Source organism: Taudactylus pleione, unplaced genomic scaffold (assembly GCF_031769625.1).
Source record: "Taudactylus pleione unplaced genomic scaffold, aTauple2 ptg000442l, whole genome shotgun sequence".
Taxonomy (NCBI): domain Eukaryota; kingdom Metazoa; phylum Chordata; class Amphibia; order Anura; family Myobatrachidae; genus Taudactylus; species Taudactylus pleione.
The window spans coordinates 7,807,958-7,832,070 of record NW_028284844.1 but is presented as its reverse complement, the minus strand read 5'-3'; the positions used below and the strand labels follow the sequence as shown (position 1 = coordinate 7,832,070).

The 24,113-nt window shown below is 42.0% G+C and overlaps 1 protein-coding gene across 3 annotated transcripts in view; it reads right to left on the bottom strand.

Annotated features, from left to right (window-relative positions):
• Positions 1–3,668: 3,668 nt before the first annotated feature.
• The window catches only part of DAB1 (DAB adaptor protein 1), an 862,015-nt gene continuing 841,570 nt past the window's right edge, over positions 3,669–24,113 (bottom strand). For all 3 annotated transcript variants that reach the window (XM_088447883.1, XM_088447885.1, XM_088447884.1), the window contains 3 exons: positions 12,348–12,475; positions 8,815–8,910; positions 3,669–4,085 (listed from right to left, as the gene is read on the bottom strand). In XM_088447883.1, coding sequence (XP_088304009.1) covers positions 8,830–8,910; positions 12,348–12,475 — 209 coding nt within the window. In that variant the 3' untranslated portion in view covers positions 3,669–4,085; positions 8,815–8,829. The remainder of the gene's footprint in view (positions 4,086–8,814; positions 8,911–12,347; positions 12,476–24,113) is intronic.

Here is a 24,113-nt window from a genome sequence, read left to right as displayed (position 1 = left end):
CCGCACCGGTCGCTGCCTCGGCGCGGTACGGGTTCCAGGGTTCCTCAACAACAAGTCTTACCGGCTATGGGGATTATGTATCAAGCAGTGAAAAGCGAAGAAGTGGACGAGTGGAGAAGTTGCCCATAGCAACCAATCAGCTTTCAAGTAGCATTTGTCAAGTAGAGTCTATAAAATAATAGCTAGGAGCTGATAGGTTGCTATGGGCACCTTCTCCACTGGTTCACGTGTCTCCTATGCCTCTGTGGTCGTGTCCAGCATAGATTACACAAGATGGCGGCATCAGACCGTAATACTGTGTGTGAACATTTATTTTCTACAGGGAATAAAAAGATGTATTTGCAAATCATGGCTATTATTTGTATCGACCGGCCTATGCTGATATCAGGGGGCGTCTTTAACACCAGGCAGCTATTTTGAGGGACAGCAAAATATAAATAGTTTAAAATGCTATTTTTTTTACTCAAAAACAAAACAAAAACATTTGTGTGTCCTGCCCGGATGACACATAGAATAAGGATGAAAGTAAGTTATGTTTTACAAGTTTTATTACACTAGTACAGTAATATGGTGTTTGCGGAAGAGGTAAGCGGGATCATGTGACTAACTACCGTAGGAAGCATAGCGGCTAGGTACACCTCCCCTTCATACTGTATGTACCAATTATTCCTATCTGCTGTATTATTGATAGAGGGGAGAGATGTATCAAACCGTCTAAGGAGGACAAGTAGAGATTTCAACACAGCAACCAATCAGCTTCTAGCTATGATTTGTTTAGCATATTCCATAAACTGATAGGTACAATCTGATTGGTTGCTATGAGAAACTTCTCTATCTGTCCTCTTTAGATCGCTAGATCTCCCCTTTATTATTTTACAGAGTGGTAACAAATCAGAAAACAGCTTTAAGTAAATACAGCAAAATACAATTCAATCCTAAACAATATAATGGTAGGATAATTGGCTCCCAACAAACATTGGCCCTAATGTGTATGTGATGGAGAACATAGAGTGTAAGCTCCACTGAGGCAGAGACTGATGTGAATGGCCAAATATTCTCTGTAAAGCGCTGCGGAATATGCGTGCGCTATATACAGTAACTGGTAATAAATAAATAATTAATAAACAATATCAGGTGCCAGGCACTTAGCTCCGGTGTCTTGGGAGATTTTTTTTTTAATGTTAATTAGGTAAAACTTTAACAAAACTTTAAATTAAATATTTTGTGTGTATTATTTATTGGGTTATGCTTCTTGGAAATAAAAAAATAATAATTAAAAAAATTCTAGGATCTTCACTAACACAGATCTAATTCCTCACGTAGGATGTGTGACCCATAGCAGCTCATTGTCCAACCGGACAGGTCAAGTGATACTTAAGTCCGGATCTACACTAAAACCACTAAGGCAATTCATCAGGCCGCCATCACTAACTGGAAACTTAAGAGTGCAAATTGTTTATAACAAGGGCAGAAGACGACATCGCTGGGCCCTGTGGCAACATTTTTGGAGGTGGTCTAGCAATGTGGCTCCTCCTCTTCTGAGTGAATCCCTGTTTGATCGGTGGGCCCATGGGTCAGTGGTTTCTTCCTGCCACACTCCCTGTAACCAGAACAGACTTGTACTCAGCTGTGCAGTTCCCCCTACCCTCCCTCCTCCAATATATATACATTTTCCCGTGTGCCAAACACAGACAGAGCATCAGGTTAGCAGCATTACTTCAGAGATAGTTAAACATTAGCGAATTTAAATTTTCTCACTATTTTGTGAAAGAAAATGTTCTGAGAGAACCAACACGTCATCATGATTTGCTTAATATAAAGAAATAAATTAAATAAAATAAAACTGAAATCCCTGTTCGGTTTATTAGCAACAGACAGCCTGAATATATATATATATATATATATATATATACACACACACATATATATATACAGTATATATAGTATGTATGTATGTATATATATATATATATATATAGTGTGTATATGTACAGTGTATATATATATATATATATATATATATGTATATATATATATATATATATATACACACACACAAGGGTGAGTCAAAAATTATCCGCACTCTGGCAGTAGAGTTTATTTGAATCAACTGTCAGAAAATACAAATACATTATTTTTCTACATAATCTCCCTGCTTTTCAATACACCTTGTCCATCTGTCAACAAGCTTTCATATTCCCTCATTAAAAAATGTTTTAGGCTAAGCTGCGATCCATGAATGCACCGCTGTCTTCACCTCTGCATCAGACGTGAATCTTCGTCCTCTTAGGGCTTCTTTCAGGGGAAACCAAACAGGTGATAGTTCGATGGGGCATGATCAGAACTATAGGGAGGATGCGTTAACACCTCAAAATGAAGTTTTTGGAGAGGGTTGACAGTATGAACAGCGGTGTGCGGACTTCATGGCTAACACCTGTGCGACCTTCTCTGAACTTCTCTATCCATTCATACACACTTCTTTGCGTGAAAACCCTTTCTTCATACTGTGCACAAAGTTCCATAAATATCGGCACCAGACACACTCTCAAACCACAAAAAAACGAATCACTGCACGCTGCTCTTCTTTCATGCAAATCACAAGTGGGGCAGCCATTTTTCCTTGCACTGCAGTCACAAATGAACTGAAGTAACAGGTTCAAACCTGCACAGCAGTGACTGGGGAGACAGCGACCTAGTACGGAAAGCGTTGATAAGACAGTGCGGCCAACGGAAGTTTTAATATAACTGGAGTGTGGATATTTTTTGACTCCCCCATATATATATATAAATATATATATATATATATATATATATATATGTATATGTATATATATATATATATATATATATATACACAAGTATATACCGAGATCAAAACACAGAAATTATCTGTCTCTACTACAGTGTAATGACAAGATTTCAAATAAATAAAAAGCAAAAAATAAAAAGAAATCGTGGTAAATATATTTACAAATCCGTTTTCTATTTAAAGCCTTTCCCATTTGAAGAATGTGAAATGTCACGATTATAACATAAAAATATTTTTTTCCCATATGTACAAAAGAGACAGAGATGAGTAATTTAATCACAGATTTTTTTTTCTTTTTTTATATATATTTATATATATAACAAATTCATGCCTCTATGTCCCAGGACAAAGTCTGATTTTTTTTTTTTATATCCAAATTCATATTTGGAATTATTCCAGAGTTATTGGGCAATTTACATGTCTTTCAAAAAATGGCACGCGTAGAAGATGATACTTGTCTGCATAGCCGTACAGCAGCAAGGTTAAGTACGGAGGGAAAAATACCTCCCAAATCTTTAGTGAACAAAGTTTCCTTGTTATTAACAATCTGGTCATTGTATTGTCCGTTATCCGATACAGTGTTTAGAATCTGGTCAATAACCCACTAGACCCAGAACATCTATAGTTCTTCCCTTCTTATTGGCGAAAGCCACAGAAGCAATGTTATAAAAAAAAAAAAAAAAAAAACATATCAATGAATTTTCTATAGTACCCAGGCTCCTGATCGTGTCATCCCACCCCATCCCTTCAAAGAAAAAGGCGAACGCCAGGACTTGGGAAATAAAGAGATACATGTCTTTCCGTGATGACGCCTTGTAAGTCCCTACGCAAACACAGACACAGAGAAAACAGTGTAAACTGGAGTTTCCTGTTCATTTATAAAAAAGAGAAAAATGTAAAAAGAAAAAAGTGAAAACAGTAGTAAAATATTAAACGTATCGTCCTTCAAAAAAAGGAGAGAAAAACAAAAAAACAATGATCAAAAATAGCGATCGTGTACAAGTCTAAAATGAACTTTCTTTGCAAAGCTTTCAAGGTTAATTATGTTAGAGAGCTTGTGTGTGTTTTTATCCCCCCTCTCTTTGTGCTGACTCCGCCGTTATTCGCTTTCCATCGGTTCACCAGGGAAGAAGCCCATCGTGGTGGACAGTAGAGAGAATGCTGCCGTTCAGTGGAACCAGACGGTCTTTCGGTCAAGTCTTGAAGCACTGCGAGCTCGTTAGCGCTATTTCTTAGGTCTTTTGAGCTGAGCATAGATCGGATCTTCTGATCTCATCTGTAGGCAGCAGACAACAAAGGATAATTAGGCGTCTCAGCAAGCTATCGCTATAACCTGACACTCATACTGTAGTTAATAAAGAGTCACACAATAGGTACTAAATACGTACAAACAGAACGTCTTACAAAAGCCGTAGCAAACCGTACTGCCTCACAGGTTGCTTGCTTATTGTAATATACAAGGTACTCGCCACACGCTGCCACATTTCTATAAAAGTCTCTCACATGTCCTAGGTCCCTGATTATGAACAGTAAAAAAACTGCTTTGCTAGGAGCAGATATTGTACAAGGCTTTTGTGTATTTTCTTCTGCTTATAAATCTCATTGAGTATTCCCAGTATCATATACAATAGACGCCATTCTCTCGGATGTATGTATTGAAGTGTTATGCAGAATTTCATAATAAATTAATTTTATTGTTTCATTATGCTTACATCATGGTATAATATGGGGGAATAAATTGGGGTTAAGAATTTAAGTATTCCCAACCTACAAAGAATATTATTTATGCTCTGGAATTCAGTGTCAGAATGATCAGTGCACCTATCCAGCCTCCTGCTGTTTCATAGAATGAAGAGAATACTAACTATCAGGACAGAATACATTTAGGAAGTTAATATGTACCTGTAGTTAAAGTAATGTAATATAGTGTGATGAACTTAATAAATAGAGCAGAGGAAAAAAAGAAATAAATTAATTAATTTGAACATTCAAAAATTAAAAACCACTAGTCACAAGCTAGTAAATTATGATATATATATATATATATATTTTTTTTTTTTTATTATTAATAATTAATTTCTTTTCAGAAGTCTGCTGGACCCAACAAAATTAAAATTTTCTTTGGAATTCTTATTTATTACTTCCACATTCTATTTATCTTATTTTTGAATGACTGAAATACACCATTGTAAGGTGTAATAGCTACACAAGTGGAGACATCTGGTGGTAGCAAATTCATGAATGCTTGTGTATTTGGAGTGCTGGCTGAATGTAGGAGTTGTGTGAGTTTGGGCATTGCTTGCAATATGTGGGCAGACTAGTGCACCTAGCTATACATTAATGCTGAGAGGGCGGGTTTACTCTTTACGTTGCAGGAGGGCACACAACCTTTTCCTCCCCGTAAAACGACTGGAATTCTCTGCCAACTATGAGGGCTTGTCCCTGTACAGCTACCGGGGTGCATATTGCACCTTTCATTTCTGCTACTGTGAAAAGTGCATTTTGTAGGCTCACTTCCACCAATACAAAAGTGCAGGCCTGGCCCACCTGTGGCTCTCTAGCTGTTGTGAAACTACAAGTCCAAACATACTCTCCTGCCAATCATCTTGTAAAGCATGCTGGGACTTGTAGTTTCACAATAGCTGGAGTGCCACAGGTTGACCAGGCCTGCGCTAGTGTATAAAATATGTCACACACACACACATGGTCATGCACATCATAAATACGAGGGTTGTTCAAAAAGTAATGCCTAAATGCTCACAACTCAAATTTTATTATAGATACAAATTTGAAAATTTGCAGTAAAACACTTTGAAGTCTTCGTAACAGAATGACTCTGCTCAAAAAATTCACTATCTGCCCTCAGACATTTTCTCCACCTCTCAACCTAAGCAGTGATTCCACTTTGAAAAAATTCCAGTAGTTGGTGTTTGACCCAGGAACGGATGGCGTTCTTAACAACCTTTATGCCCGGAGATAGTATTTGAGAGGGCCAAACAGATGAAAGTGAGAAGGGGCCAAATCAGGACTGTATGGTGGTTGTTGCATTATTGCCCACCCCATTTTGGCAATGGCCGCAGATGTTGCCATCGAAGTGTGAGGTCTGGCATTGTCGTGGTGTAAGATGATATCTGACAGTCGAATTGTTGACCTTTTTTGCAGATGGCTTCTTTCAGCTTCTTTAGTGTAATAATGTATTGATCACTGTTGATTGATTGGTTTGGTTCCAAGTAATCGATGAGAATAACACCTCGGCAATCCCAGAAGAATGTGGCCATGACTTTGTTTATGGATCGCTGTGATTTAAACTTTTTTGGCCTAGGTGAACTTGGGTGTTTCCATTGCTTTGATTGGGCCTTTGTTTCTGGGTCATAAAGGAATACCCAGGTCTCATCTCCTGTATGACATTTACCAAAAACATCTCAGGGTTGACTTCAAAGTTGGTCAAAAGGTCATTGCACACTTCCACCCTCTGGGCCTTATGATCCCCGGTTAATTGCTTTGGAACCCATTTAGCACACATTTTACAATATCCCAAATCATTGATTAGTGTTTCTACAGTGCCATGGCTACATTCCAGTTCATCACTGATATCTCTGATGGTCACACGGCGGTCTTTTTGAATCATGGCATCGACTTTGTGTCGGTTCTCTGCTGCCACTGCAGTTGATGGTCTGCCACCATGAGATTCGTCGCACACGGACGATTCTCCCAATTGAAAACGATTCATCTACCTTCTGACATTGCTATAGTCCATCGTACGCTCACCATACACTTTTTTCAGTCTTCTGTGGATCTCTGTAGCACTGCAGCCTTCTTATTCCAGAAATTCAATGACGGCTCTTTGTTTCATCTTGGACTCCATGGTATTTCTTGGACTACCTAAACAAAACTACATATATAGCTAGCAGACATATTAAACTACAAACTGACAAAGTTTCAAATAAATGTTGTGTATTATTTCAGAGTTATGAGCATTTAGGCATTACTTTTTGAACAACCCTCGTAGAACACCAGCAGCCACTCATTGTCATTATTTATTTAAGTAATAAATTAGCATAAACCGAGTAGTATATTAAGAGAAAAACAAAATAAAAGTTTATGTTAATGAGGGGGGTGATGTGGCATTTTTACTGCTTCCTCCCTGAGCAATCTCTTCACCCAAGAACCTGGGTGCGGCATGCTTTACGTTACCATAAGATGTGATCTTGCGCTGTGAGAGGCACTTGGCGCACTGGTACATTGCAGATTTTACAGCTCTTGATTTGAATGACTGACACTGTCATGCATATTTCAAGAGCAATTTCACAGGCTGTTGTTTATGAAGAAAAGCTGCTGAATTATGTATTAAATATAATATTACTCACACTTTGATAATATTCAAACCACACAGAACAAACTGAAGCATGTTTATATGGCGGGAGTGACTCGGGTTAAATGCCCTGTATAAGAACGACACCGAGATCCTTACTGGAGACCCAGCTGCCTTGCACAGTTCATTGAGTCATCCCATGTACTGAGCACCAAACTTAGGGCCTAACTCAGACCCGCTCGCGAGCGCTGAGCGGCTCCGTCGTGCGCATGCGCGAGACCCAAATAACGACGGCCAAGCCGTCGTTATGGGTCTCGCACCAAAGGGGGCCTGCTGTCGATGGTGATTGACAGCACGCCCCCTTTGGTGGGCGTGCCGGGGGCGTGGCTGCCCAGATGGAGGCGTTCCCATGGGAACGCCTACCGTCTGGGGCCGACCCCACTGACATCACTAGTGATGTCAGTGGGAGTGCTTTTGGCTCTGATAGAGCCAAAAACTCCCCAGGGCTTGCGGCAGCGAGACCCTACTGCAAGGGTCTCGTCGCAAGCCCGATGGTCGCGATGATCTTGACCATCGCGACCTTCATTTTGGCTGCTCGCTATAGCTGTGGGTGGTCACCCACAGCTATGCGAGCGGCCAGGAGGCAGCTCCAAAAAGGAGGAGGGACGGCCCTGATTCAGAGAGTGCGCTCTGTCAGAGCGTCCGGCTCTGAATCAGGGCCTTAGATTGTAAGTGCGGCTGGTTCAGAAATGTGCGTCTATAAACATGTGTACAGTCCCATATTAAAGTATATGCAGCATTTAGAAAAATAATATGCACAAAGTTTTTTTACTTTTTTTTTTTTGCACCACAATAATATTTTACAATTAAATTTTTTTCCCAAATTGCAATTCCTAGCTTGTTTAAGTTAATGAGAACCATTGACATCTATCAATGCGAATGCTTGCTTTTCATTCATTTATTATTTAAACAGTACAATAAAGCTCAGTAAAAGGTGTTATCCACGTTCTGCTAAGTCAAGATTTTATTAAATACATTTAATTTCTCACTTATTTCTATTCTTTTCCCCAAGGCCTATATAGCAGGTGTAAAATGCGTGGGGTCTGCAGTTTTCATACAGTCTGTGTGTCTTTGTTTTCTGAGCATGTGCCGTACGAAATCATGTAAGATACACTATGCAGTGCTCAATCTGCCCGTGAGTGTATATGAAAACATACAGTGTATACCTCTGTTGCCCTTGGATATGACACAGCTCAGCTCTACTCTGTTAGATACAATTGTATCAAAGACTATATAATCAACTTCCTATATGATAGTAAATATTAAAAGACAATTCAAAAGTTAGACAATAGCAGCAATGCCTTTAGTAATAATTGCAATGAGCCATGCGTAAGACAATAAATTAAATTTGTCTGGAAGTAGAAAATCCTTCTACAGTAAGTTTACGCAACTTAAGAAAATACTGTATCTGAAACTCTACTGTATACTGGATGTAATGCCCAGGTTTTTCCATTAGATCACGTAGATGGCGTGACGGCGGACGGGGGATATAAAAATGGGACACACGGTCATGCGGTACAGTGGATGAAAGACATAGACACTCTGCCTGGGGAGCCATGGAATAGGCAAAGGAAGCGTGCAACACTATAACAAACACAACAGCAACAATAGCACAGGAAAGACAGGTACCTACCCCAATCGGCGCTATCTAGCTACCGACCTGCGGGCTTATAGAATCGCCACTGGGCTCACCTAGGTCAGTGCAGGCTGACGCCTGAGATGCATCAGGCTAGAACACAAGAACACAAGAACTTTGGTTTACCCAGACAAAGGCCACAGAGTTCAGTTTAGTAGAAAATTAAACAGAAGCATTAATAGCAGTCAAATAGAAAGAGAGAGAGTGAGAGAGAGCGAGTGAGAGAGAGAGCGAGTGAGAGAGAGCGAGAGAGAGAGAGTGAAAGAGCGAGAGAAAGAGAGTGAGAGAGAAAATAGAGTGAGAAAGAGAGAGCGAGTGAGAGAGAGAGGAAGAGAGTAAGAGCGAGTGAGAAAGAGAGAGAGAAAAAGAGAGTGAGAGAGAGAGAAAGAGAGTGAGAGAGAAAGAGTGAGAGAGAGAAAGAGAGAGTGAGAAAGAGAGAGAGAAAAAGAGAGTGAGAGAGAGAGTGAGAGGGAAAGAGAGAGTGAGAGAGAAAGAGAGTGAGAGAGAGAAAGAGAGGGAGAGAGAGGGAGAGAGTGAGATAGAGAGAGAGAGAGAGAGAGCGAGAGAGAGAGAGTGAAAGAGCGAGAGAAAGAGAGTGAGAGAGAAAATAGAGTGAGAAAGAGAGAGCGAGTGAGAGAGAGAGGAAGAGAGTAAGAGCGAGTGAGAAAGAGAGAGAGAAAAAGAGAGTGAGAGAGAGAGAAAGAGTGAGAGAGAAAGAGTGAGAGAGAGAAAGAGAGAGTGAGAAAGAGAGAGAGAAAAAGAGAGTGAGAGAGAGAGTGAGAGGGAAAGAGAGAGTGAGAGAGAAAGAGAGTGAGAGAGAGAGAGAGAAAGAGAGGGAGAGAGAGGGAGAGAGTGAGATAGAGAGAGAGAGAGAGAGAGAGAGAGAGAGAGAGAAAGAGAAAGAGAGAGAGAGTGAGAGAGACGGCATACCCCTGAGATCCGTTTGGGACCTAGATTTCATGATCTAACTCGATGAAGTGTGTCACAATTACACTTAGATTATACCACATTATGAAAACCTTTTAGGACAAAGCGTTAGAAACGTTAATAATCTATATTATTACTAATGTGTTCCAGACACTTTCCTTTTTAGGGCTCATTAAGCTCAGAGTGATCTAAAATGAAGACATCGCTCAATATTCACACGTTTCTTTGTAAAGTTTTCCACAGCATAGGGAAGCCTCCTTAGGAAGGACTGCGCCGTTACAATTTCTCCCGCAATCCTCCTCCTGTTATCGCCATCTCTGGTTGGCGATAGCAGAAGATAGTCATCAAAAAAAACAGTTATATTATTCAATAAAGTATTTCTTTCACATGAGAATAACATTAAAATATATTTTTTTTATTATTATTTTGTTAACTTTTTTTTAATCCCCGCAAGTGGAAGTGGCTGCACGTCTAGGACCTCAGGGCCTCTTTCAGACCCACTCGCAAGCGGGTTGATGGTGGGGCACTGTGCACGGGCGGCATGCGCAATGCATGTGCGCGAGCCCCGGAGAGCGAGTGAGAAATTCACTCGCTCTGTGGCTCACTACAAAAGGGGTGGCTGTCAATGTTGATCGACAGCTCGCCCCGTTTTGTAGGCGAGTCGGGGGGTGGCTGGCCAAACGGAGGAAGTTCCCTAAGGAACGCCTGCCGTTTGAGGGCGGCCCTACTGACATCACTCGTGATTAGAGCATGAAGCTCACTGGGGCTTGCGGCAGATGAGACCCTACCACAAGGGTCTCGTCGCAAGCCCGATGGTCGCGATGGTCATGACCATCGCGACCATCACCTGGCCGCTCGCAAAAGCTGTGGGTGGTCACCCACAGCTTAGCGAGCGGCCAGGAGGTCGGTTTATAAAAAAGAAGCGGCCGCCCTGATTCAGAGCGAGCGCTCGCTTTTTGCGAGCGGCTCTGGATCAGGGCCTCAGTTCCAATGCGCACATGTACACCGGCTACCAAACTCACGCAGGCGCATATTCTTGGAGTTAACTCTTTCCACTGCTGGCCAGTACCGCCAAGACAGCTAATTATCGATCCGAGAGCGGCAATAGAAAAACAACCTTACACTTATTATTAAGAAATAGCCCCATTAGAGAGGTAAGACCTAAGGGGTTGATTGGGAGCATAGCAAAAAATAAAACAAGTAACTTTGTAATTGGAACAAACTGTGGGCCTGATTCAGCAAAGAACGCAGTTGCTAATACGCACGCAATCGGCCGATAGTTGTGTACTGAGCATGCAAATGCATCGCAATGCGCATGGGCGAACTAGCCATTGAGATCAGCTACGCAGACCCATCAAGTGATTGACAGGAACGGCCGTTTCTGGATGGTAATAGGGGGTGGTCGGCTAAACACAGGCGTGCCAGTGCGTTTGAACGCCGTTGCAGAGGCGTGCATAAACTATCCACTGCAATGCCCTACGCTGAGGCCTCATAGCGTACAATGAAGTGATCAATTCCTGAGTAAGGTCAGGGCTTGTGCAACTGTGCTTGAGGCTGCGATGGTACTCGATTGTACCGATGTTTTTGCAGTCCTGCTAAACATTACGAATGTGTGTAAGGTAAAGTGGGTGTCCTTATGTTGTGCTGAGATTACATTGCAATCGCAGTGGATTAGCATACTATCACAGTGAGACTGCGTGCATAATCGCTATTACATTCGCAGTTGCGTTCCTTGCTGAATCAGGCCCTGTGTTGCGTTGCAAGGGGGGCAAATACATTTATTATATTTGCATGCAGGGTAAATAGCTGTTGCATGTAGCCTACAAATGCTGGGCAGATTTATTTTTACACTGCAATTTAGATTTGGGTTTGGTGGTCACACCCCTCCCAAAATTAAACATGTTTCATCTGCCCCACCTGCAGTGCAGCATAGTTTTGCCTTTGTGCAAAAGTTAAGGTGCATACACGGGTAACGATTTTTTAAACGATTTGCCGTTAACAACGTCAATATCATTCAAACGTTCAAAAAATAGCGGAGATGACGTAGGATGCGAACGGCAAAGGGGCGTCTTTACAAAATAGCGAGCGCATGTTTCATGCGCTCGCTCAGCCATAGAGGCGTCAACAGACCGCAAAGAGCGAGCGCTCAATTTAAATAGCCGGCCCCTTTTTCTGAACGAGCGAGCGCAAATAGCGTCGGCTCTGAATCACGCCCAATGTTCCATACTGTGTCCTTCATAGATTTACTTATTGGCAGTCTGACAAAAACAGACCAAACCCCCAGATCCAATATATTTAGTTCTGAGAAGCTTCTGAATCTCTATCATACATATTTGTGAATGCTATCAGCCGCTGTTTTTTCCTTAAAGCGTCCATTCATTTAGACTTTAGTAGCTCTTTAAATGCCATAACCTTTTAGCACAAAACACTGTAACAACTACTAATGTATTCCCGACTTCAAACCGGCTCATAACCAAACAGCAGACGGAGAACTCTATTTGCAACTATCCTTTTCCGAGGGAAAAATAACTGGCGCCCGTAAACTTTGCATCGTCTGGGGGCTGATTTAGTGATTTGTATTTGAATATTTCAGAGCGACTTACAGCATCTTGTTCTACACTTTTGCTGGGGCTTTCAAAACCTTCTTCAAAGATGTCGTCCGCGATGGGATCGCTTGTGTGAGACGCCGAAGACTTTGATGGGGAGCTCTGCCTCGGGGCTGGAGTTGGCGCTGGGAAGACACGACATTGGAGACAATTAGAAGACGCGGAGTCACACTCAAGACTCAAATGTAAACATCAAGTTTAAATAAAAGCAAAGTAAAGTACAACAAAAAAAATAACCAACTAATTAAAAAAAAACAACCTGTTTACCACACGCATTACAATGACATTGAGAAGGAAGCAGCTTTTGGAGGACATGCATAGGTAGAGATAAAAGAATCGTTTGTTAGAGGATAGATAAAAAGAACACAGACTGTTATGAAAATCCATATTTCATTCTATATTACAGATTTTCCTGCCAGAAGTTAAACAGACTCCATCAAATTCTTTTTGGAGTCAGTGGTTTGAAACTAATAATTTTCCAACTGCCGCCTGTTTGCTGTCGAAACCTGTTGAGAAGCATTTGTCATAGGGAAACAAACGCATTTATCATGTAGCAGCACTGGGCGCAGGAGAAATATTTCAACATTGTATTTTATTAAAGGCCGTGTACTTATACAAGTGTGGCGGGACCCTGCCTTGTCGCCAGCAGTGAGTTTAATGCTGATGATCATTACTGTTCTATTTAATGGGAAAGGACGCGCCAGGCGACGCAGCAGCGTGACCTGACGACAAACAGCGCATATTTTGCCTGCAAATGTGCCTGTACTGAGTCTTATTAAACATTTAAGGTGCATACACACCCCATTTTTGGAACAATTAACGATATCGTTTATCGTTCAATCGTTGAAAAAATCATTCACTTTCTGAGTTAAAACGATGAACAATTATCGTTCATGCGCGTTCACGTTTGTAGTTCGGTCAGACTGACCAACTCAACGATTTTCAGTAAGGGAATATGCAAAAATCGTTTGTAGTTAAAAAAAAAAACGTTCATTACATTTACTAAATCGTTGTGTGTGTATGCGGCTTTAGACAGGAAGGACTGAACTGCTGATAGGGAAATTCTACAGATGGAGCACAAAATATATTGGAAAGGTTTTAAATAAAAATAAAAAGTAATATAAAGACATGGACAAAACAACCACCTATTGTTACCCAACGAAAATAATCGAGTCCAGCAGTAAATTTAGGGAAAAGGATATTATTTATATGCGGGGATTATTATCTTGTTATTTCAATGTTTAGCAAATACGTGGACATAAGTGGTTATACCAAGTGAATATTGCACCTCTGCATAACTGTATGTCTGATATATCGGCCATACACTCCAATATAGTAGGCAAACTATCATGGATATTACATACACTTAGGGGTATATTTACTAAAGTGCAGGTTTATAGAAGTGAAGGTGTTTCCCATAGCAACCAATCAGATTCTACTTATCATTTATCTGGCACCTTCTAGAAGATAAGAGCTAGAATCTGATCGGTTGCTACAGGCAACATCTCCACGTCTAACACCCGCACTTTAGTAAATATACCCCTTAGGGACTGCACAATTAACCGCAGGTTCCGTGCACTGGTGTCACAAGGGGGGTGCGGGCCGGACCGGGGTGTCACCAGCCGAGGGGTGACACCAAAGTGCTGGCTCCCCCACAGTGACAGGAGCCGGTTGCTGCATTACGTGCAGGACTCGGCTCCTAGCACAGTGAGGAAGCCGGCACTTCACACAGGCTGGTCCTCAGGGGGCAGCCCGTACCTCCAGCACCCCCGATGTGAAAAAAAAAACCTGGTATTTGGGCCGCTAGGCCACACCCCACCCGCAAGACCACTCCCCTACCCGTGAGGCCACTCCCCTGTATTTGCCGGGGCACGGCTCTGCAGCGCGCAGTACAACTTCCCAACACCGGGTGCAAAGACAGGTAGGGACGCCACTGGTTCCGTGCCCTGTGCTCGTAGGTTAACGATACACGTATTCTGCAGGAAATTTTCATGTAGCGGTCTCCTGATTCCCTTGCAATTCAATTTGAACCGACAAGACGCGGATGTGGCACATTCATTTTGCAGTGTGCAACCAGTGTGAAGTACATGAAATGGGGAAATCATCATGAACCCCCCAAAAAGTGGCAAATAATATAGCAGGACAGCGTAGGAGGCTGTTAGTGTCAATAATCAAAGTACTGGAGGCAGCTAAATGGTGTCAAATGGTTGATTTTTGCAACTTTTAAAAATTATAAAGACATTATTTATACTGCAGGAGTATTTCGGCAAATAAGTGTTTAGAACAGTGGTTCCCAAACTGTGAGCGATTATCGTAAACTACGCATTGTCAAAGTAGTTACGCACTGCGACTTTTTATTCACAGTGTGATTGATTGACAGGCAGCGTTTGAGGGAGGTAATAGAGAGTAGCTGCAAAAATGCAATCGCAACCATTTTGGGGGCGTGTCGCTCGCTGCCTGCGTCTGAGATCCCAAGCGGGAAACATGGCTCTGGTGTCTCACTTCCCATGGGCAATCTGCGGGACCATAGACTTACAAGGGAGTTGGGACTCCAACAATGGTATGATCTGCGACGGAGGCTTCAGCTTTTTATGCAGATGTCTGGATTTGTACAGCCGCAGATCAGCGTCTCCATACATCTCCAGCCGGATGCATATTTTCCCATACCAGCTACATACAGCTGCAATGTCATTAGCATACTGTACATCTCTGAATTAGGCCTCATAACACCCATTTAACATCAATACTATGCCTGTCCCACATCATTTACACCTCACCATACCTGTCCCACATCATTTACACTTCACCATACCTGCCCCACATCATTTACAGCTCACCATACCTGTCCCACATCATTTACACTTCACCATACCTGCCCCACATCATTTACAGCTCACCATACCTCTCCCACATCATTTACACTTCACCATACCTGACCCACATCAGTTACAGCTCACCATATCTATCCCACATCATTTACAGCTCATCGTACATATCCCACATCATTTACACTTCACCATACCTGCCCCACATCATTTACACCTTATCATACATATTAAATATAATTTACACCTCACCATACCTGTCCCACATAACTGACACCATATCATACATATTCCACATCATTTACACCTCCACATACCTGTCCCACATCATTTACACCTCACCATACCTATCCCACATCATTTACACCTTATCATACATATTCCACATCACTTACACCTCACCATACCTGTCCCACATCATTTACACCTTATCATACATATTCCACATCATTTACACCTCCACATTCATGTCCCACATCATTTACACCTCCACATACCTGTTCCACATCATTTACACCTCCACATAACTGTCCCACATCATTTACACCTCCACATACATGTCCCACATAAAATAACACCTCCACATAACTGTCCCACATCATTTACACCTCCACATACCTGTCCCACATCATTTACACCTTATCATACATATTCCACATAATTTACACCTCACCATACCTGTCCAACATCATTTACACTTTATCATACATATTCCACATAATTTACACCTCACCATACCTGTCCCACATAATTTACACCTTATCATACCTATCCCACATAATTTACACCTCACCATACATATCCCACATCATTTACACCTCCACATACATGTCCCACATCATTTACACCTCCACATAACTGTCACACATCATTTACACCTCCACATAACTGTTCCACATCATTTACACCTCCACATAATTGTCCCACATCATTTACACCTCCACATACATGTCCCACATCATTTACACCTCCACATACCTGTCCCACATCATTTACACCTGCACATACATGTCCCACATAATTTACACCTCCACATAACTGTCCCACATCATTTACACCTCCACATACATGTCCCACATCATTTACACCTCCACATAACTGTCCCACATCATTTACACCTCCACATACCTGGCCCCATTATTTATACCACATAACTGTCCCACATCATTTACACCTGCACATACATATCCCACATAATTTACACCTCCACATAACTGTCCCACATCATTTACACCTCCACATACATGTCCCACATCATCTACACCTCCACATAACTGTCCCACATCATTTACACCTCCACATAATTGTCCCACATCATTCACACCTCCACATACATGTCCCACATCATTTACACCTCCACATACCTGTCCGCCATTATTTATACCACATACCTGTCCCCCATTATTTATACCACATAACTGTCCCACATCATTTACACCTATACATACATGTCTCACATAATTTACACCTCCACATACATGTCCCACATAATTTACAGCTCCACATAACTGTCCCACATCATTCACACCTCCACATACATATCCCACACCATTTACACCTCCACATAACTGTCCCACATAATTTACACCTCCACATACATGTCCCACATCATTTACATGCCCACATACCTGTCCCCCATTATTTATACCACATACCTGTCCCACATCATTTACACCTCCACATAACTGTCCCACATCATTTACACCTCCACATACATTTCCCACATAATTTACACCTCCACATAACTGTCCCACATAATTTACACCTCCACATACATGTCCCACATAATTTACACCTCCACATAACTGTCCCACATCATATACACCTCCACATACTGTCCCACATAATTTACACCTCTACATTCATGACCCACATCATTTACACGTCCACATACCTGTCCCACATCATTTACACCTCCACATACCTGTCCCACATCATTTACACCTCCACATACCTGTCACACATCATTTACACCTCCACATACATGTCCCACATCATTCACACCTCCACATACATATCCCACATCATTTACACCTCCACATATTTGTCCCACATCATTTACACCTCCACATACCTGTGTTACATCATTTACACATCCACATACCTCCCCCCATTATTTATACCACATACCTGTCCCACATCATTTACACCTCCACATAACTGTCCCACATCATTTACACCTCGACATACCTGTCCCACATCATTTACACCTCCACATACCTATCCCATATCATTTACACCTCCACATACATGTCCCACATCATTTACACCTCCACATAACTGTCCCACATAATTCACACCTCCACATACATGTTCCACATCATTTACACCTCCACATACCTGTCCCACATCATTTACACCTCCACATACCTGTCCCCGATTATTTATACCACATACCTGTCCCACATCATTTACACCTCCACATAACTGTCCCACAACATTTACACCTCGACATACCTGTCCCTCATCATTTACACCTCCACATACCTATCCCATATCATTTACACCTCCACATACATGTCCCACATCATTTACACCTCCACATAACTGTCCCACATAATTCACACCTCCACATACATGTTCCACATCATTTACACCTCCACATACCTGTCCCACATCATTTACACCTCCACATACCTGTCCTACATCATTTACACCTCCACATATATGTCCCCCATTATTTATACCACAAACCTGTCCCACATCATTTACACCTCCACATAATTGTCCCACATCATTTACACCTCCACATACCTGTCCCACATCATTTACACCTCCACATACATGTCCCCACATAATTTACACCTCCACATAACTGTCCCACATCATTCACACCTCCACATACATGTCCCACATCATTTACACCTCCACATAACTGTCCCACATCATTTACACCTCCACATAACTGTCCCACATCATTTACATGCCCACATACCTGTCCCCCATTATTTATACCACATACCTGTCCCACATAATTTACACCTCCACATAACTGTCCCACATCATTTACACCTCCACATACATGTCCCACATAATTTACACCTCCACATACTGTCCCACATCATTTACACCTCTACATTCATGTCCCACATCATTTACACCTCCACATACCTGTCCCACATCATTTTCACCTCCACATAACTGTCCCACATCATTTACACCTCCAGATACATGTCCCACATCAGTTACACCTCCACATAACTGTCCCACATCATTTACACCTCCACATAATTGTCCCACATCATTTACACCTCCACATAACTGTCCCACATAATTTACACCTCCACATAACTGACCCACATCATTTACACCTCCACATACCAGTCCCCCATTATTTATACAACATAACCTGTCCCACATCATTTACACCTCCACATAACTGTCCCACATCATTTACACCTCCACATACCAGTCCCACATCATTTAAACCTCCACATACCTATCCCATATCATTTACACCTCCACATACATGTCCCATATCATTTACACCTCCACATAACTGTCCCACATAATTCACACCTCCACATACATGTCCCACATCATTTACACCTCCACATATTTGTCCCACATCATTTACACCTCCACATACCTGTGTTACATTATTTACACCTCCACATACCTGTCCCCATTATTTATACCACATACCTGTCCCACATCATTTACATGCCCACATACCTGTCCCCCATTATTTATACCACATACCTGTCCCACATCATTTACACCTCCACATAACTGTCCCACATCATTTACACCTCCACATACATGTCACACATAATTTACACCTCCACATAACTGTCCCACATAATTTACACCTCCACAAACTGTCCCACATCATTTACACCTCCACATACATGTCCCACATAATTTACACCTCCACATAACTGTCCCACATCATATACACCTCCACATACTGTCCCACATAATTTACACCTCTACATTCATGACCCACATCATTTACACGTCCACATACCTGTCCCACATCATTTACACCTCCACATACCTGTCCCACATCATTTACACCTCCACATACCTGTCACACATCATTTACACCTCCACATACATGTCCCACATCATTCACACCTCCACATACATATCCCACATCATTTACACCTCCACATATTTGTCCCACATCATTTACACCTCCACATACCTGTGTTACATCATTTACACATCCACATACCTGCCCCCCATTATTTATACCACATACCTGTCCCACATCATTTACACCTCCACATAACTGTCCCACATCATTTACACCTCGACATACCTGTCCCACATCATTTACACCTCCACATACCTATCCCATATCATTTACACCTCCACATACATGTCCCACATCATTTACACCTCCACATAACTGTCCCACATAATTCACACCTCCACATACATGTTCCACATCATTTACACCTCCACATACCTGTCCCACATCATTTACACCTCCACATACCTGTCCCCGATTATTTATACCACATACCTGTCCCACATCATTTACACCTCCACATAACTGTCCCACATCATTTACACCTCGACATACCTGTCCCACATCATTTACACCTCCACATACCTATCCCATATCATTTACACCTCCACATACATGTCCCACATCATTTACACCTCCACATAACTGTCCCACATAATTCACACCTCCACATACATGTTCCACATCATTTACACCTCCACATACCTGTCCCACATCATTTACACCTCCACATACCTGTCCTACATCATTTACACCTCCACATATATGTCCCCCATTATTTATACCACAAACCTGTCCCACATCATTTACACCTCCACATAATTGTCCCACATCATTTACACCTCCACATACCTGTCCCACATCATTTACACCTCCACATACATGTCCCCACATAATTTACACCTCCACATAACTGTCCCACATCATTCACACCTCCACATACATGTCCCACATCATTTACACCTCCACATAACTGTCCCACATCATTTACACCTCCACATAACTGTCCCACATCATTTACATGCCCACATACCTGTCCCCCATTATTTATACCACATACCTGTCCCACATAATTTACACCTCCACATAACTGTCCCACATCATTTACACCTCCACATACATGTCCCACATAATTTACACCTCCACATACTGTCCCACATCATTTACACCTCTACATTCATGTCCCACATCATTTACACCTCCACATACCTGTCCCACATCATTTTCACCTCCACATAACTGTCCCACATCATTTACACCTCCACATACATGTCCCACATCAGTTACACCTCCACATAACTGTCCCACATCATTTACACCTCCACATAATTGTCCCACATCATTTACACCTCCACATAACTGTCCCACATAATTTACACCTCCACATAACTGACCCACATCATTTACACGTCCACATACCAGTCCCCCATTATTTATACAACATAACCTGTCCCACATCATTTACACCTCCACATAACTGTCCCACATCATTTACACCTCCACATACCAGTCCCACATCATTTAAACCTCCACATACCTATCCCATATCATTTACACCTCCACATACATGTCCCATATCATTTACACCTCCACATAACTGTCCCACATAATTCACACCTACACATACATGTCCCACATCATTTACACCTCCACATATTTGTCCCACATCATTTACACCTCCACATACCTGTGTTACATTATTTACACCTCCACATACCTGTCCCCCATTATTTATACCACATACCTGTCCCACATCATTTACACCTCCACATAACTGTCCCACATCATTTACACCTCCACATACCTGTCCCACATCATTTACACCTCCACATACATGTCCCACATAATTGACACCTCCACATAACTGTCCCACATCATTCACACCTCCACATACATGTCCCACACCATTTACACCTCCACATAACTGTCCCACATCATTTACACCTCCACATAACTGTCCCACATCATTTACATGCCCACATACCTGTCCCCCATTATTTATACCACATACCTGTCCCACATCATTTACACATCCACATAACTGTCCCACATCATTTACACCTCCACATACATGTACCACATAATTTACACCTCCACATAACTGTCCCACATCATTTACACCTCCACATACTGTCCCACATCATTTACACCTCTACATTCATGTCCCACATAATTTACACCTCCACATAACTGTCCCACATCATTTACACCTCCACATACTGTCCCACATCATTTACACCTCTACATTCATGTCCCACATCATTTACAGATCCACATAACTGTCCCACATCATTTACACCTCCACATAATTGTCCCACATCATTTACACCTCCACATAACTGTCCCACATCATTTACACCTCCACATAACTGACCCACATCATTTACACATCCACATACCTGTCCCCCATTATTTATACAACATAACCTGTCCCACATCATTTACACCTCCACATAACTGTCCCACATCATTTACACCTCCACATACCTGTCCCACATCATTAACACCTCCACATACCTATCCCATATCATTTACACCTCCACATACATGTCCCACATCATTCACACCTCCACATAACTGTCCCACATAATTCACACCTCCACATACCTATCCCACATCATTTTCACCTCCACATAACTGTCCCACATCATTTATACCTCCACATACCTGTCTCACATCATTTACACGTCCACATACATGTCCCACATCATTTACACCTCCACATACATGTCCCACATCATTTACACCTCCACATACTGTCCCACATCATTTACACCTCTACATTCATGTCCCACATCATTTACACCTCCACATACCTGTCCCACATCATTTTCACCTCCACATAACTGTCCCACATCATTTACACCTCCACATACATGTCCCACATCATTTACACCTCCACATAACTGTCCCACATCATTTACACCTCCACATAATTGTCCCACATCATTTACACCTCCACATAACTGTCTCATCATTTACAACTCCACATAACTGTCCCACATCATTTACACGTCCACATACCTGTCCCCCATTATTTATACAACATAACCTGTCCCACACCATTTACACCTCCACATATTGTCCCACATCATTTACACCTCTACATTCATGTCCCACATCATTTACACCTCCACATACCTGTCCCACATCATTTACACCTCCACATAACTGTCCCACATAATATACACCTCCACATACATGTCCCACATCATTTACACCTCCACATAACTGTCCCACATCATTTACACCTCCACATAACTGTCCCACAACATTTACATGCCCACATACCTGTCCCCCATTATTTATAACACATACCTGTCCCACATCATTTACACCTCCACATAACTGTCCCACATCATTTACACCTCCACATACATGTCCCACATCATTTACACCTCCACATAACTGTCCCACATCATTTACACCTCCACATACTGTCCCACATCATTTACACCTCTACATTCATGTCCCACATCATTTACACCTCCACATACCTGTCCCACATCATTTTCACCTCCACATAACTGTCCCACATCATTTACACCTCCACATACATGTCCCACATAATTTACACCTCCACATAACTGTCCCACATCATTTTCACCTCCACATAATTGTCCCACATCATTTACACCTCCACATAACTGTCCCACATCATTTACACCTCCACATAACTGTCCCACATCATTTACACGTCCACATACCTGTCCCCCATTATTTATACAACATAACCTGTCCCACATCATTTACACCTCCACATAACTGTCCCACATCATTTACACCTCCACATACATGTCCCACATCATTTACACCTCCACATAACTGTCCCACATCATTTACACCTCCACATAACTGTCCCACATCATTTACATGCCCACATACCTGTCCCCTATTATTTATACCACATACCTGTCCCACATAATTTACACCTCCACATAACTGTCCCACATCATTTACACCTCCACATACATGTCCCACATAATTTACACCTCCACATAACTGTCCCACATCATTTACACCTCCACATACTGTACCACATCATTTACACCTCTACATTCATGTCCCACATCATTTACACCTCCACATAACTGTCCCACATCATTTACACCTCCACATACCTGTCCCACATCATTTACACCTCCACATACCTATCCCATATCATTTACACCTCCACATACATGTCCCACATCATTTACACCTCCACATACATATCCCACATAATTCACACCTCCACATACCTGTCCCACATCATTTACACCTCCACATACCTGTCCTACATCATTTACACCTCCACATACCTGTCCCCCATTATTTATACCACATACCTGTCCCACATCATTTACACCTCCACATAACTGTCCCACATCATTTACACCTCCACATACCTGTCCCACATCATTTACACCTCCACATACCTATCCCATATCATTTACACCTCCACATACATGTCCCACATAATTTACACCTCCACATAACTGCCCCAAATAATTCACACCTCCACATACATGTCCCACATCATTTACACCTCCACATACCTGTCCCACATCATTTACACCTCCACATACCTGTCCTACATCATTTACACCTCCACATACCTGTCCCCCATTATTTATACCACATACCTGTCCCCCATCATTTACACCTCCACATCTCTATCCCATATCATTTACACCTCCACATACCTGTCCCACATTATTTACACCTCCACATAACTGTCCCACATAATTCACACCTCCACATACATGTCCCACATCATTTACACCTCCACATACCTGTCCTACATCATTTACACCTCCACATACCTGTCCCCCATTATTTATACCACATACCTATCCCCCATTATTTACACCACATACCTGTCCCACATAATTTAACCTCTTTCTCTGCTTTCTAGAGAAAAACAGCAGACAAATTACATCTAAATGATTGTCCCAGGGTGTCTCCCCATTTTAGCCA